At 35.6% G+C, this 17,361-nt stretch overlaps 1 protein-coding gene across 6 annotated transcripts in view; it reads right to left on the bottom strand.

Moving 5' to 3' along the window:
• IPO11 (importin 11) overlaps positions 1-17,361 on the bottom strand; it is a 105,972-nt gene that overhangs the window by 36,514 nt on the left and 52,097 nt on the right. For 5 of the 6 annotated variants that reach the window (XR_010887026.1, XR_010887025.1, XM_067316591.1 and 2 more), the window contains 5 exons: positions 16,167-16,243; positions 10,582-10,661; positions 9,856-9,936; positions 3,635-3,730; positions 1,469-1,582 (listed from right to left, as the gene is read on the bottom strand). Coding sequence is in view for 3 of the 6 variants with exons in the window: in XM_067316591.1 (XP_067172692.1) it covers positions 1,469-1,582; positions 3,635-3,730; positions 9,856-9,936; positions 10,582-10,661; positions 16,167-16,243 (448 nt within the window). In the remaining 3 variants the exon portion in view is untranslated. Of the gene's footprint in view, positions 1-1,468; positions 1,583-2,620; positions 2,685-3,634; positions 3,731-9,855; positions 9,937-10,581; positions 10,662-16,166; positions 16,244-17,361 lie in introns of those variants that run through there. The other variant, XR_010887027.1, reaches the window with a different exon arrangement.

Raw genomic sequence — 17,361 nt, forward strand, 5'->3', positions numbered from 1 at the left:
CTGTAACCCAGAAGTTAGAAATACTTTTAATACAGGGACAGAACACTGAATTACTTCAACATTTTTCATATAAAAATTTAACATATATAAATCATGTAAATTTGTGCTTTTACCTTCACTGGTGACAAACAAACCAAACAGAAGACTTGTGTTTACTATTTGAAAATCCTATATTACCCAAGGATAAGAAGTTTACTAAATTTCACTGAAAGACAAGGTAAAACACTTGTAGCATGAAAGCCTGTTAGTGAAAGACAGCCTCTTTAACCTTGTGCCCAGACACTTGCACTGCTTGATTTAGAGTAGGAAGTGAAACATTTGGTTATATTTGTTTGCTTGGCATAGTTGCATAAAATAGTAAAACTAAGATAATGATACTAGGCCTGCAACTACTTGAAGGAGTCGGATGACTAGCACCCAGTCTGCAAGTAGGTAGCAGCCATCTGACAAAGCCAGAATGCACAGACACCTAAGACAATCCAGAACAGCGTGACGCTGAGCTATGAAAGGAGGATGTAATCTTCTGCACCGTGCTGGGTCTGAGCCACAAGAAAGCATACATAAACACCAGTGATATTCAGTGGAGCTCAGGAAAGAAAGAAGATGTCCACTTTAGTTTTGGCTTCTCTTGTCAGTCAGCTCTGGAGGCCGGTCATCTCTGCCTCAGGGACTAAGAACTCTCAAAGCTTGTCATCAGAGCTAAGAACACAGCATGAGACTCACTGTACGGCGGCCTAAAGCTTTAGCAATGTGTTTGATTCATGCTCAGTTTTCAGTTAACAGATAGATTACCCAGCAGCTGAGCATAAATGACTTAAGTTTTGAGGCTTGTTGTCTTAGTCTTTCAGAATATTCCTATCACAGCTGTTCTCAGTTCCCTAATAATAACAGCAGCATGCTGTGCAAGGAACACACATACACAAAAAGACACAGTTAAAACAGTTTCCAAATCTGAATGAATATTTCTGTTAGGGTATGTGAACAAAGGTTAATCACAGAGAACACAAAAAGCCAGCAAGGATAAGAAACAATGACAGGCAGAAAAACCTTAGTAACCTAAGTGGTGAAAATGAAGCACACTGAATCAGCTCCTCCTTGAGACTACCAGAGGAGAATGATTAGACCATTGCCCCTGGTGTGAAACCACCAAGATGAGTCAAGGAAAGAAGCTTTCACCATGTAGTGCCACGCAAATTAAACGGACTTATTATAGGATGCAGAGGGAAGAGAATTTAGAGACTGGATAAAGCTTATGAGATGTTTTAAGGGGATTGTGGAATGTACAAAACTTATTACAGATGTTCAGGGGAAGGACCAAAGGAGGGGGAAAGAGAGGGATCAAGTTGGATCAGGGAAGAACAAGCATGAAAAATATAGGGAAAAGTTCTTCAAAAGAATGCAAGAACGTCAAAAGGAAGCAACACTTCAATATGCAGTGCAGTTGAAATACCAAGACAAACATCCTTACCTCCTGACCCAATTCACAAGCCATCTGGCTCAAAAGTAATGAAAAAAAACTTGTATTTTGTAGTAGAACTCTACCCATGACCCCCAGATAAGTAGACATCACCATTGGATATCTCTGAAACAAAAGTAAACCAGAAAAAAATTTTAGTTTAACTAAAGAAAAAAAAACCCTTAACATACAACACAGAAATACATGGAAAATACTTGCATGCATCTTTGATTGATGTATTTTATTAAATTAGAAATTATAAACTGTACTATAGAAGCCACTCAGAACACAATATTGAGGACTTATTACCAAGGAGTTTCCCAGTTCTTAAAACAGGAAAACTATGGCAGTCTCAAGTTCAGTTTTCACCAAACAGCAAAGACAACTCAAAGTGATTTATGTTACATTTTAAATCCTGCGTCTTAAGGAAAAATAATATACTGTACTGTTAGAAATGTCTTTTAAAGTTGGTTATGATTCAGAATTACTATTTTAATGACATTTAGAAATGCTTAATATTTCTAAAATTAAATAGTTTCTTTGAGAGAAATTATATACATATGCCAAAAACTAACTTGCCAGTGTCTCAAGACTAACAGGAAGCAGTAAAAATCTCATTAGTTTATTATGGTTAGTTATTACTTTTCATTTTAAAAGAAACTACAAATGTATTTGTATTAAATCCAGCATTTAGCAAGACAAAAGCAAGTGGAAATGCTTACTTGAGAAACAAAAAGCCAATGTTTACCTGAAAAAGCTATTACTGAAAATGCAAGATTGATACATTTTTGAAAATTAGGAAGTGAATTAATTATGGTCTTAAATCAGAACATATTTTTAATAATCTACTCTCCAGTTTTAATCTGTATAGTTTTGTATCTTTCCTCAAATTGCAAACTGTTCAAACAAATTGTCTTTTTTGTATTTTGTACAGCAACCAATACATTGCTAAGTAATATTACTTGGTTTAATCTTGGGAATATCTCAGTTAACTCAATGATAACGGGAGCCAAGTATTGATACTTGGAAGTCTTCAACTCTGAAAGAAGCAAAGGCTTTGCTCAAAAAGTAATAAGCATAAAGAATTCCACCCACTGACTTTTCTGACAAAAGTAATTTTTCTCCTGTTAGTGCTGCAAGGTTCAACAGTGAAAAAAACCATACTGTATTTTAATTCTTTTGGTCCAACACCAGAATTTCTTGAAGGCAAAGAGTTGCACAAAAATCACTGGCAGAAGGAGAGAACAAACGAAGGCAGGGTATTAAAATAGTTCAGACAAGCATTTTGAGTATCTCAAGATGATGCAGTGCACCTCATAAGCATATTATTTCTTCTTCTGTGATTTTTCTCTGTCTGAGGATATCAGCTTGGATAGCAAAGACCCCTCCACTGTAGTAGCCACTTAGAATTCTAATAATTCACTAATTTATTCCATTAATGTGGGGAAATAAGGTACACCCTAGCTACCACTATGAATTTAGAAATGATATTGCTCATTTATACCTTTTAAAAACATAAAAATGCTCAAGAAAAAATGAATTTTAAAAATGACTATAAAATCCCACATATGAGTGAAGTAAGTGTGTATGGAGTGCTTATATAACAGCAACACCGAAAGGAAGAACTTAAGACCATCTAAGTGAAAAAAAAAATCTGAAAGCTTCTCACACAGAACTAGCTGGAAGCTATCTCACATAGAACATTATCACATCCTTCAGCTCTTGTTAGTTATATCAATCAGAAAAAGAAGCTGAAGACAATCTCCTTCCTTTCCAGTTCATTTTCCTCTGGCACACGTGACACTTAACAAGGGTTTAAGTGTCTTAAACAAAACCCTTCAACACCTACAAAAATACCTGACAGAGTATTCCCAGTGTAGCCATGCCATATTTTCAGTTTTAACAGTTAAGAAACAGAATAAAATCTGTGTCATTTTATTGAAATAAACACTGGATGACAGTATAAGTGATGAAATATGTTGCTTTAACAACTCTTGGTGCTACTCTGTTACTATGCGACAGTCACAGTACTTTATAAGTCTATAAAGACCTAGTAGATGCACTTAAAACTAGAAAGAAAGAAAATAATGTCAAAATGAGAAAATTAGGCCAAATAGCTGAGAGTACCTTCTTGTTGGTGACAAACAGTTGAGAGCAGTTAAAAATAATAATTCTTACCTCCCCATCTATAATCCCCCTGAATACTGATGGAAGTAGAGGTTGAAACATTTGAGGCCCCAAAATTGGGTTTACTTTTAGGACATTTTCCACAACCTTAAAAACAAAAGCAAATTAGACTGTAAGTATATTTGGAAATTGTAACAGCGATTTAAAACTACATATACTGGTCTATAAACAGTCCTGCTAGTAGGATGTTTGCTGTTAAATACCAGTAAAAAGCAGGATTACAATTCATTTCAGAAGAGCTCAAAGCTGAAAGTATACTCTAGTGAAGCACTCTGCAAACCTGATCTGCATAATGGAACTGACACACTGCGAGAACTGACATGCCAAGTGAAATTAAGGGTCCACCCAGCCAAGCACCTCCTCCTCATCCTCTTCCTCACCCTGGCCAAGCTGGCAAGACAGGGCTCTGGGAAAAGCAGCTTGATGAGGGGAGTTGGAAGGGAGGAATCCCAGCAGTTTGGGGCTTATTTCTATTCCTTTGTCCTGTCACCACTGGATGGGACCTACCAGCTCCCTGGGTGCATTCATGAAATCACAAGTGCTCTCAGATGTGCTAGGCTCAGTGCCCCACTCTGGTTCCCTATTTTTACATTCTTAACCCTTTGCTTCTCAGCTCTTTCCTGTTCCTAAGCTGTTCTCTTAAACATTTTCCTGTGTTCCTTGGGCATTCTCCTCCCCCCTGATTATTTGGCCTCTCCCCTTGCCAAGATGGAGAGGGGAGGAGGCGGCTGTGAGGAAAATGGGCTGACACCTATTCCACTCCTAGGGGGAATAAGAACAGAGACCGTATGCAGATGTGTATAGAAAAGAATGGGGAGAGCACATACGGTTCTTCCCCTGAAAGTTCTTCTTAGTCTCTAATTACTTCCAGCTCAGGGGGACTTCCCGCATGAATTACTCTTCTGTGGTCTTGTTCAGCCTCCCCTGAATCTCTATATTTGTAACAATCCTACTGCTTTAATAGCTTTTCTTCCCCCCCCTTTTTTTTTAATTAAGAAAAAACACACTCACTCCTACTAGCTTCATTTAACAGCTCCTACTTCTTGTCTTGAAAGAGATGCTAAACAGCAGTCTGCTTTCCATGCCACTCAATTCTGTAGACCACTAACCTACTGATCTTTCCCCTCCAAGTCATCTCTTTTAGCTAACTCATTTGCTCCTTGTGCAGCAGCTTTTTAAACCTTTGATGGTCCTTCCTGCTCTTATCTGAACTTTCAAAAATTTGACTATATCCTTTTTGAGATGAAGGGAACAGATGAAAGGAATACACAGTATTAGAACTGGGCAAATCATGCATGTCCCCTGTTCCTCCCAATAACTCCTACTATTTTTCGCTCTTTTAAACTGCTATTGCAATAATGGTCCTGTAAGAGAAAAGATCATTTGGTCCTAAGTGGTAATGACTAGCAACAATTGGCAGTGTTCAAAGGCCAAAGAACAGACATCCAAGAAATGAACTCATGATTGTGCCAAAAGCATCACCAGACAGCTTTGGTTTTCTTAATAAAGGGATGCTCTTCAAAAACTTGTTGGATAATGGAATGATTATTGCACAAAGGGGAAAAATTTCTTTTACTGCAGGCCTGCTTACCTAATAAGCTGAAACATTCTAAAATAGGATGCTGTAAACAGTGGCTTTACTGCTCCTGAATATGAAGCAGAAATTAAAATATTCAAGAATTTCAGTTTAAGTCCTATGTCTACGTAAATATTTTTATTGTCTCTCATAAGAATTTTCAAAGAGACCACAAGAAAGCAGTTTCCTTGACAACTAAATCAGCAGTTCTGTTCAACAACCTCTTTCCAACCACAAAAGATGTATTCATTTACCTAAACATTTCAGTCAGTCATTTTAGCAGAAAGACGGATGGAATTGTTTAGATTTTCATGCCCTATGAATAAATTCTCTCATTATTTCTTAAACACTTGCCATTGTTGCTGACAGAATAAACACAGCAACCACTTCAACTGTTGTAAAATATCCATAAATCCAGTCTTTATGCACACACCTCCAAAAGCCACTTAACTCACTGCAATCCATTGAAAAGATTGCTACTTTTTGCCCACTATTATCCTTCACTTCATTTGCTTTACTGCTTTTCTCCTTTCTCTTTTAAATACTACTCAAAATAAGTACTTCTCAGTTATTATCTCCATCATAATTTTGTTTCTTATGTCTTTGTTTCTTCACATTATTTTTGACCATTCCTTCTTTTTTTTTGTCTTATTCCTACAGACTTGCTTACAGCATCAGTTATCTTTGGATAAAGCACCAGAAAATTAACATTCTAATTTCTCTTTTAGAGAATTTAAAAATACATTAAATCAAATCACACCAAGCCTCAACAATCTCACAACATATCTCATAAGTCCAAATTACTTTTTTTCAGCTTTATCACTTTATTTACTATTTTAACACCTGTTTTCAAATCAACCAACACTGTAGGAAAATATTTCAGAAAACACTCCTCGATGTTTCTTCCTCACAATGTCTTTTTATTTTAGCTTTTTGATTAAGAGGCAGCACAGTCGTACTTGACAAAGCATTTTTACAGAAACACTTATATTGATTATATTTTAGTTATTCCTCTAGAAGCAGGTAGACATGCTAGGAAGATGTTCAAACTGCAGTGAACAAATCTTGAGGGTAACGGAAGACCACACTGGGAGCTAAATGGAAAACTGACACTATTCTAGCAGCATCGTTCCACCTTAGGAATCTGTTTAAAACTTGCTTCATCAAACATATGTCCAACTATAGATTCTAAATAAGAGTATCGATAGAGAGAAATTGATGTTTTAGCTACAGAACTAGAATGCTTTTGCTCTGAATCCCTCACAGTAGGAGCCACAAATGAGCAGAACACCAATTTATCCTGTTGTTTTCCTCTCCTGGGATTCTGTAAGCAGCTGTGAAGCCACCAAAGAGACAGGTGGGCTCTAATTTCTACCTCCTGAGGCCCCCACAACTTAAAATGGGAGGAAACAATGAATCGAAACTTTCTTTTCTGCTTCCTTATAATGAAGTAAACTGTCAGTGAATTGTCCATTGCAGATGCTATCTCATAGACAAGTAGTACTTGGGACTGCAGAAAAGTCAGTAAAACAGCAAGGGGGAAAAAACATCATTTAAAAGCATCAATTTTAAAATAAGTTTTCAATTACAATATAAGCAAAAAATAAGACAATCCTGAGCGTAAAACAGTATCTGATTTTTTTACTTTTTTTTTTTTTGTATGTCTATTTTAGGAGGGGAATGTTTGACCTTGTATACAAGCTGGTCTTCTGCTCTATTTTCGCATTATCTTACCTCACAGTTCCACCTTCCTGAATGAGAACTCTAATCCCAAGCTTCTGAGTTTCTTGTACATTTACATCTCTATAGCCCCAGTGAACTGCACCTAAATACCACACCTGTATCTTAGGCTGGATAATGAACTGGTCACAATCAGACTCCTTTCCCAGCTCCTTCATTTGCTTCCCAATGACTGCAGGAACACAAGCCATTCCTTTCAACAGGGGCACAATATTACTGACTGACAGTGTCTTGCCTCTGTGCAGCCAATTTTTTTTTTCCCTGCAGGTACCTGAGCAACTACCTTGTAGGGTGCAACTCACAGTATTTTTCACCTGTATATGAAGCAGCAAAGCCCAACTCCAACTTTGGACACAAAACCAAGCCAGAAAAAAAAAAGAAATCACTTCATTTCATATTCTGGTAAACATTAGGGAAAAAAAATACCAACTGCCTTCTAAGTATAATCACCCTTATTGCACATATTTACTATTGAGAGTTTAAAACTAATCCATAAACCTCAGATAAAGTATGCAAGTATCATTCATGAAGATGTTTCAGTTCCAGATACTTAATCAAATTATGCCTGTGAGACAGAAAATGATTTTATCAAAACCTTCACTCTGAATAGGAATTTGTTTGCTTTAAGGAATGCTTTATGGAGGACTGACAGTAGAAGAACAGAACAAAAGCTTCTGAAGCACCATTCAGTATCAAAACGCTCTACAATTAATGCTTTGAAACAGAAAGCAATCATTTTTCCACTTTCCTTAGAGCAAAGTGTACTAATTATGATAAAAACCTGAAGTTCCTTACAGTGGAAAACAAGCATGTTGTATAATTCTTGCAACAAACAATTCTGCTGCATTTATAGTGAACTGAATTCAAGTCTAAAGACTTAACAAGCAACACAATCAAAGTTCCTAGTAAGTACAACTATTGCAAAAATATAAAGCAATAAACTGTAGTTACTCAACTATCTTTATTTCATACACCAACTTCACTACCTCCTGAAATTTTTCAAAAGGCACATTCATGTTTTATATTTCAAACATGAGGGTATGAATTTCCTAACATCTCTTTCGTAGTACCATTCAAAGTTTTGGGGAAAAAAGCTTTTAAACAACTTGAAAAACCTCTAGCAACTCCATTTAAGCAGTTGTTGCTATTACAACAGCAGCTCATGACAAATACAATGATTGGTTCAATATGATGTCACAGTAAAAACTCAAGTACACTACACAAAAATAGGATTGGGAGAGTATGTGCATCCAATATACAGTAAAGATTGGAACCTTGGCTATAGAGCTATTAAGTTCTAGCAATGACACAGAAAGGCAGCAAAAACAAAAAGTGAATCTACTGTTTAATTATAAAAATCACCTAAATATGTTTTAAAATAATATACATATATATGCAGACTTCTTATTTAACTATCTTGTCAGCCTGTTAAATACATAGTTAAATTCAATTGCGTGATTATTTTTCCTTATTGCTAATGAATACTGAAAAGATAAACTAATATTTCAAAAATGTTAAAAGATATACTGTGAAGTTACAAGATTTTATTTTTCTTGTTTTTATGAGCAAAGGGATGGATATACTGGTTGATAAGGTACAGACAAAGCCCAAAGAGCTTTGGATGGTTAGACATAGTTACTAGATAGTTAATTATCTTTTCACATTTTAATTAGAAACATTCAAAATGGACTCTGATTTTTAATAAGCAAGTATTCTTAAAAAAATTATATGATTGAATTATTTAATATTGCACTTTCATCCAAATAATAAAAAGTAGAATACAATAAACTTAATTCTGAACCAAGCTGAAAAGCAGAATTGTACAACTTCTAAAATTCATTTATCACAAACTAATTTCGCCTTTTTATTTTGTAATTAAAAGTGCGATTATCCTTTATACTTTGGCCAACTTAACTGAACTTCTCCATGTAGAATTGTTCTAGCTCACACAGTACTCTCCATTCTAAAATTCAATTAGAATTGAACAATTTTAATTAGCTTTCTACATATTCCAACAGTACACTGATAGCCAAAGACTAAACCTAATTTAAGTCACTTTGATCTAAACACTCTCCTTGTTTTGTCTGAATGTTACTGTGTATTGAAGAATGTTGACATTATCTTTTTTCAATATGGTACATATATCACAAGACATCTAATTTATACACTTTCTCCATAACAAGTGACATTCTTAGTGCTCTAAGATTTTCTGAGGACACTACCATCTTTACCATACAGCGACTGGCCACCTGTCTGTAAAGGTTAGGCTTGCTGTTGTCAGGCCATGATACAATTAAAATAGTTGTTTTAGTTTGCTCTATTTGTATGCAGGTCTAAGACATCACTTTCTTTCTTTCTCTATTAATCTACAAAATAATCAAACAGCAAGAGTTTCAGGAACTCTTAATGCAAATCCATCAGTACAAAGAGGACTCAGAGTGGCTTATAATTCTTTTACCTAAGGACAACACCTTGGAATAACATGAAGTAAAGGAAGCATTGCAGAGAGGGTACCAGCATTAGGCGGTATCTTTCAAGGTACTCTATATGGCTGTGCTAGCTTGCCTTGGGACAACAATTAGGGGATTTTATTTTATTTTATTTTTTGAGAGAGAGAGAGAGAGAGAGAGAGAGAAAGAAACTGTCTATGTGTACACACTCCCCCAATACATACACACCACCTCTACAAACAGATAATTTAAATACGCAATTTAAAACACCTCTGGCTCCAACAGTCACATGTGCTAAATCAGATCTATTTCTTTCTTTTTTCTTTAACATGTTCTACATTCATCATACTTTAAAATGTTACTCAAAGTTGACAAAACTCTACTATATTACTTAGGATGACAGAGCTGAATATCTGCGTAGTAACATCATTTTGATTACACACTACCTTTAAAACTTGAACTTGACCTTCAGTAGTTATGTCCTTTAAGAGTTCACAAAATGACCGGCACAAGTCAGTGGCATACATCTAAAATTAAATGAAAAAAATTATGTAAGTATATTGTAATTCTATGTATATTTCAACACTCAACACATTAAGGATTACATACATCGGAAGACCCAGCTGTTCTTCAAAGATAGTGATTGCTAAAACTCATCTTTCCTGAACTGATTAAATTTAATGAAAGCTTTTTTGCTTTTTTTTTTTTAAATAAAGTCACTTTTTCAACAATGAATTCTCAACGAATTCTCAATGAATTTTGTAAGAAAGAAGGCTTGAGAACAAGATATAACATCTCTAGTTGATTTCTTCATAGAACTTATGATCATAATTTGAATCCTGGTAGGATAATTAACAAAGTAGTAACTATTATTACTCTTCATAGGACTTTTTCAGGTATCAAAGTATTAAATCAATTCACAAAAATCTTAACTCTAAACAATAACTTTTCTGAAATCTGATTTTATTGAATGCCCACTCTGTGCCATAAAGAGCTAACATTAGAAATGTTATGTATGAAATGTAGAAATGTATGTGCCTATATACATAAAAATGAATGAATGAGCATGCATGTTTCTAGGTATGTGATGTTTCCCAATATGAGGGGAAAAATGTAGCTGGACAATAAGGAACAAAGGTGCTAATACAAAGCTTTACACTATGGTAACATACCTGTAAAAATTCAGAAGATGATAAGAAAATATAAGCATTGATGATCTTAAAGCAGTTTTTGAGGTTTTCTGAACTCAGCTCTGGAAAAAAGAAATCACAGTTAAGAATCTCATCAACAAATCAAAATACAATTGAAATAATTCACTTTAAATGCCTTTTTCCTCATGTGGCTTTTAAGTGCCAGATGCCTACAAACAGAAGAAAAGTTATGCTTAGTTCAGCACCGTTCAGGTTCTGTCTCATTGCCAGAGACAATAACAGAAAAAATGGGGAAGATAAAAGCTATCATGTCCTCAAATGGAAGCACAAGAAATCCTGTATCACCTCAACAGCCAGTGCTAACCAAGAAAAATCAAGTTTGGGGTGTGTTAGTGTGCTAAGAACATATTAAACATGGAACACATGAAACATGCTTAAGAGACTTCTAATTACTGATAGACGCTAAGCCTCACATTCAGTGCCAGTAAACGCTGACTAGAACCAGGGAAAGCAAGACTGCAGTTCTGGTCGTCTGACCTAGATGCCATATCAAATGGCATTGAGCTTTTGAACCAAAACACACTGAGCATTAGGCCATACTTTGAACACTTCAGCAAGGAAAGCATGAGGACTTAAGAGACTGATACATACAGGAGATCGTATATAGCTGCAGTTTCAAGAAAAGAGAAAAAAGGTAAGTCCTCAGACTGAAACCTGAAACATTAAGGAGAAAAAAAACAAACCAAAACAAACACACCCTGCATCCACTGTAAATGCAGTTCACAGCAAAACCAAAGGCTTCAAAGTCTCATATATTGTTTGACACTAGTGCAGAAAGTCAGTAGCCCTCACTGTCTAAAAACAAAACAGAAAACTAGAAAACTCAAATTTTCTTAAAACCAGTTTGGGACAGAGTATTCTTAGTTAAATAAGTTAGCATCTTCTCTACCACCTTTAATTAACATTCCAATTAAAAAAAAAAAAAATATATATATATATACAGACAGACAAGAGAAAAATATTTCAAGTTTTAAACAAAATTCCTCAACAGACTAAACAAACACCAGCAGCTGGCTAAAACTTCATATGTGTTACCATGGCTAAATGAATGCAGTATATACCAAAATGTGTAAGCACTACTAGGCACAAAAAAGACAAAAAAATTCACAGAAAATATCCTGTGATAGAAACTATGATTAGTTTTTCATTATAACATCTGAAGAGTTCTGGGGAGTTTAAAGAGTTTGGTAATTTTATTTATTTCATCAGAAAGAATGTTAAGGCTTCTTGTTATCTGACATGGCTACTGGACAGCCTTGAATTCTTGACTACTTTCATATCTCAGTACTTTGACAGGTGAAGTCTTATCATCACTTTTTTGGAATAACTAAATATCTTGACTTGAAAAGTGATGAATTTCCACCTATCCATCCAATATCCTCATCATCAAAAGATTCCATTAATAAATATATATATATACACGCATTAGTAGCATATTACTAGTACTACTTTTTTCCTGAAGTTACTGAATTCTCCTTGGAGGTGTCCTGTTTTTTCTTACTAGATGTAACCATATTTTAAGTTTCGGATATTGACATAGTAGACAAATTTTTAAATAAACAATCAAATGACCAAATGATTAAATAAATGTACCAAGCTTTCAATAACTGGTACTTACCTATGTAATACAATCTGAGTAGCAGAATTACAATGAAAAAATTATTTCAGGCCAGAAAGAAAAAAAACAGATAAAAAGTGTCTAGAAAAACACAGAATTTCAACAACTCATCCGTGCGTAATACTCAGTGTTTAGAAAAAGCACTTTTCTAGAAAGATATCCAGTCTTCAACTGATTACCTTTAGAAACCAATAACACATCAATTCTCTTGCTGAGTTTTTTCCAGATCATACTTATCTTCTTCCCCCCCCACCCCTTCGTTTGAATTTGTTTGCGTCCTTTGGGTTTTGTTGGGGACCAAAGGAATTATTCCAGTTCCAGTAACCTGCTTATTGCCACCACTTTTACAAGTGCAGCATAGGCACATTAAACCTGATGCATCTTGAATCAGGTATCTCTTGATTTTGACCATATTCCCAACCTGAAATTATATCAGATTCAGCTGTCATTTTAAGCCTTAAATCTTGCTGCAGAAATGCATCCATCCTCAGAGAACTAGTACGTCCCTCCATTCCACATTATTCAATCTGCTGCACTAAGAAATGGATGAAAACCTCTGCAAACCCTCTATAGGGCAACTATATTTCAACAGAATTTAAACATTAACAGTGCTGATGTGAAGACTAAATATGAGGATTATGTTGTTAATTATGATTGTACATTAGTGAAAGTACCCCAATCTTTGAAAGAATGTCAGTTACGCAAGTGAAATCAATTCTTCACATCAAATTTAACACTCTACTGCTGTATCTTTATGATTTAAGAACAGTACTGATTAATTTAACAGGCAAATCTAAATGATTAGTATGACAACTCTCACACTGAGTTCCAATAGCACTAGTAACCTGAAATGGGTAAGAAAAGCTCTTTCAGAGAGAGAAATATACCTGAAAGGGAGAAACAATGTGTACGGCAATAAGAAAGAATCACCTCCAGCAGAGAAAGCATGAGAGAAAACAGCATGGAGATCTTCAAATTTCAGGTTTCTAAGGTATTACTGGTAGGCCAGGAAGCAATCAGATAAGCAAAAACTTGTGGAGTGTACATCTTGGTAAGCACTTTAAGAGCACTTAAAAAAAAAAAAGTGTAATAGATGACATATATTCATTTGTAGTCATCTAAACATGCATTCATCAACAGAAGAACAAAACACTGAAGTACCTTTCTATCAACTGATATCGAGGGCACACTTCAAAAACTACCAGAAATACTTTGGGCACAATATATCTCATTCAGTTTTATACCACTTTGCTGAAGAAAACATACTGTGCCCCCATCCCTCCGCAAAAAAAAGTATCATAAATCAAGGGTTTTTTTTTTACTTTGACAGTTAAGCTAAACTCCTAAATTGAATGGGAAATATTAGATGCTCAGATAGCATTTAAGGGTTCTGAATAACAACCTGGAAGTCTATTGCTGTATACTACTTTCTGAATTTTCTGGGGGGAAAAAAAAAAAAATGTGTACAATCCTACTAAAAAAAAAAGTTTTGATCAAGTCCCCCATGACCTTGTCCACAAAGCCAGCTAACTCGATGCAAAAGCTACAACATAATGAATAACCAATAATCCCAAGCCTCTACAGCTACTTTCTGTAACCCCTTAAACACAACCATTTTATATAAATCGTTAGTATTTTTCCACAGTCCCTTTGGATCTGAGTTATCAAAGCTGCACTGTATCTATTTATACGTACTGTTCAAAACCCACAGTACTTTGTCACCTATTATATGAATGTATCCAAGCAGTTTTGTTGGTGCAAGACTTTAAAATGCCTTTTTCTGGTGGTGAAGAGAAGGAAGATAAAGTGTTTGCAGAACTTCTTCCTCTCTTCAGTTTGGTGACATTTCCCCACATCCATTTCCTCCCCTTTGGCAGGGCAGAGTCTGCTACGCACCTCTATGAGGTCCCCAAAAATCTCATCTATGAACTTCCTCCCTTCCTTCCTCCAGCTCTTCTAGTTCAAATAGCACACTGTCTCCGAAGGCCATAACCTGCTCATGGAGCAGTCAATGACACCAGAAAAATAGTTATATCACCTGTGCATTAGAAAAATTGCATCCACTAAGAAGAAATTAAGAAACTACAGGACACTTCTGTTCATCTCCTTCTATTATATTTTTAAGTAAAGCATTTTCTGTATCTAGTTTCTTTTTTCCCCCTCAAAGACATAAGCAAGGTAATCTGTGCAGAACTCTTCACCACAAGATCTGCCTTTTGGCTTCCACTTTGATAACTTCAGACTGAATGAGAAACAGTCTGAGGCAGATCTTGCCAGGGACTAGTTTTACGGAAAGTTGAGTTTTCATTTACATTATCTCAGAGAGTCAAGGCACACAAGACACCAGTGAAAGGATCTCAAAAATCTAAACGTATTTCTGCATCTCAGCAAACTACCCTGTCCTGACAGTTGTCATAAGGGTGGGAGGAACAAGGGAAGGTGGATTTGCTTTTAAATATGAGAAGTTTCAAATGAATGTTGCCATTCACATATTGGAGAAACTTCAGTATAGAGCTTAGACTGAACTGTTATTTAACTTGTACAGTCATCACTGATGAATATATATCTTTCTGAAAGGCACTATAGCTTGAACTGGGTTGTTGCATTGGATTTAAGATCCCTTTTACGAGTACGGTGTATAAACAGTATAGTTGTCTGAGGGGTATTAGATGGAAATACTATATTGCTTTTGTAACTATCAAGTTTTAAAAGAAATTTAGCACCAATCTAAGATTCAAGCTCTGTTTCAAAACCCCATTACCACAACTACGATGCACGCAGGCATTCCAGCTAGATTCTTCCAGATGTAAACAAAAGAGAATTGCCAGCAGGGTGTGTTGCAGAATGGCTTCTGCTTTCTGGAAAAGTGTACACCATTTCAGTCCACAGCAAACAAAATTTTTGACTGACACTGGGAAAGCAAAAATTTCTCAGAAAAATGTTCAAATAGTGAAGCAGTACCAGAAGACTGTATAAAGAAATTGGTCTGTGATTATACTTTGCAAAGGCTGCTGTTTTCTCCACCCCACTCCACACCCCATAAAAGAAAAAAATCTGTAAATTAACTATAAAAATAATAATCTCAGCTATCAGAATATTCAAAATCAGCTTTCCACACTAAGAAAACAGTAGCAAGTTCCACAACCCAAACCTACTCCTAGTGACAGAAATGACTTGACAGATATGTGTTTGAAGCTTTCTCTTAAGGAAAACACTGCCTAACTGTACTGTTTGCATTATCAACATAATTTCTTGCTCTATCAGTTCATTTCCCAGAACAATAAACATCTCTTTGAGAATTTGTTTTTTCCCCACAGGGAATCATGACTTTCAATCTGTATTCATAAAATAACAAAATTGTTGCAAGCGTAGAAGATTTCTTAATATCTCCACCTTTTGTTAGAAGAGCGTGAAGAGATTTCAGTTCATACCTATCACCGTCCTGGAAAGTAACACCTGTGAGGGCTGGAGAGGACAGGGTGGGGATAAAATAGCAGTAACAAATGTAAACAAACGACAAATATACATTCTGAATTTAACGCAAGTAGAGTGGCAGTGTGATGCAACTATGAAAGTCATGACCATTTATATAGTGCTAGCTTTTTGTAGCAAATTCCTGTCTATGCATCAACCCTTCCTCCTCTTTGTTTTGTGTTAGTAGCAGACAGAATGAAGACAAACAGTAAGTATTTTGTAGCTACAGAAGGTAGATCTGGTGTCATATACTAAAACCACTACAAATCATTATAGTAAGCACAAAACAAATAAAGAGGATGGGAACGCTGAACAAATACCCTGTTCTTGATTTCTGAATAGTAACAACTTTGCTAACCATTTAGTTCTTGCAGCTACAATAAAGTTCCTTGAGGGACATGAACAACACTGGCCATTGGAAGAGAATTGGAAGTTTTGTTAGTAGAAGACTCACCAAGAAGGGCAGACATGTTCTGGAATATTCTCAAGAGCTCAGGTGTAAGACATGGACTATTCTCCAACGTTACTAACCTAAGAATAGATAAAGTGAAATTAGATGACCTACAAATAATAGAGAGTAATAACTGACAGATGGAAAACATTGTAAACTCCTAGTAATAATGCATATAATCTTCAAACAAATAGTAACAAGTGCTTGACCCACATTTCAAGTTACAACCTGACCCTTAGTATAGACATGGGCCTGGCTAATGTAAGAAAACAAAAAAGTTTTCACACTACTAAAAACAATGTAGCCTCAAAAATGCAGCAGTGGGAATGTTTAAGGATCCAACTTCAGCAACCAGGGCAGAACACAAATAAGGCAGGGGGAGAGAAGAATATTCAGTGTATAGGAACAACACTTGGAGCATTGGAGACCTCCACAGAGCTCAGTCATATGCTCAGCACTGCTTGTATCAATTTAAAATTCCTGTGGTTTGAAAAACACTAAATATAAACCAAGTGTTTATGTTCAGAAAACAACAAAAAAACACACCACACACAAAAACGTCACCATCACCACATTCCAGTTTGTTCCCAGAGCTTAGGTGTAGGATTATGGTATCTAAGTAACATTTTAGGTGATGTAAATTATCTCAACTGGCCTCCAAGCTGCTTTTTCAGGAAGCGGAGTCCTGTAAGTCCTGACCTTGTCTGCCAGCTCCCTCCTGATGTTCCAGGAAATCTTTTAAAAAAAGTTTATACACACTCTTCTGCATAGGCATGTGAATAACCCTCAAAATTAGATCAAGAAAATATAAAAGTTGTGAACTGATACACTAAAAAGGCCCCTAGCTTAAATTTCTTCAAGATCTCACCCTTCAAAGTAGCTCCCCCACCACGAAAAGCTTTTTAAAACTTAGTTTTGCTTCAGATAAAAGAGTGTATTTGCAAGCTAAGTATTTGTAATTCAAATGCCTATCTACAATCTAGATCAAAGGAATCCCTTGCTATTTCAAAATGAAGTCAATATATACCTATTTGCAGAAAAATGTACTGGATGTCTGAATAATTATTTTTCCTTTTAGAGTTCAGCTGCACCACAAACATAAGTAAATTAACTTCATGATAGACGGATCACATTGCCACTCACTGTTTTAGTTCAGTCATCAGACAGCTTGCATTTTGGAAGATAACTTCTCCAGTAT

This window comes from Apteryx mantelli, chromosome Z (genome assembly GCF_036417845.1).
Source record: "Apteryx mantelli isolate bAptMan1 chromosome Z, bAptMan1.hap1, whole genome shotgun sequence".
In the NCBI taxonomy this organism is placed as follows: domain Eukaryota; kingdom Metazoa; phylum Chordata; class Aves; order Apterygiformes; family Apterygidae; genus Apteryx; species Apteryx mantelli.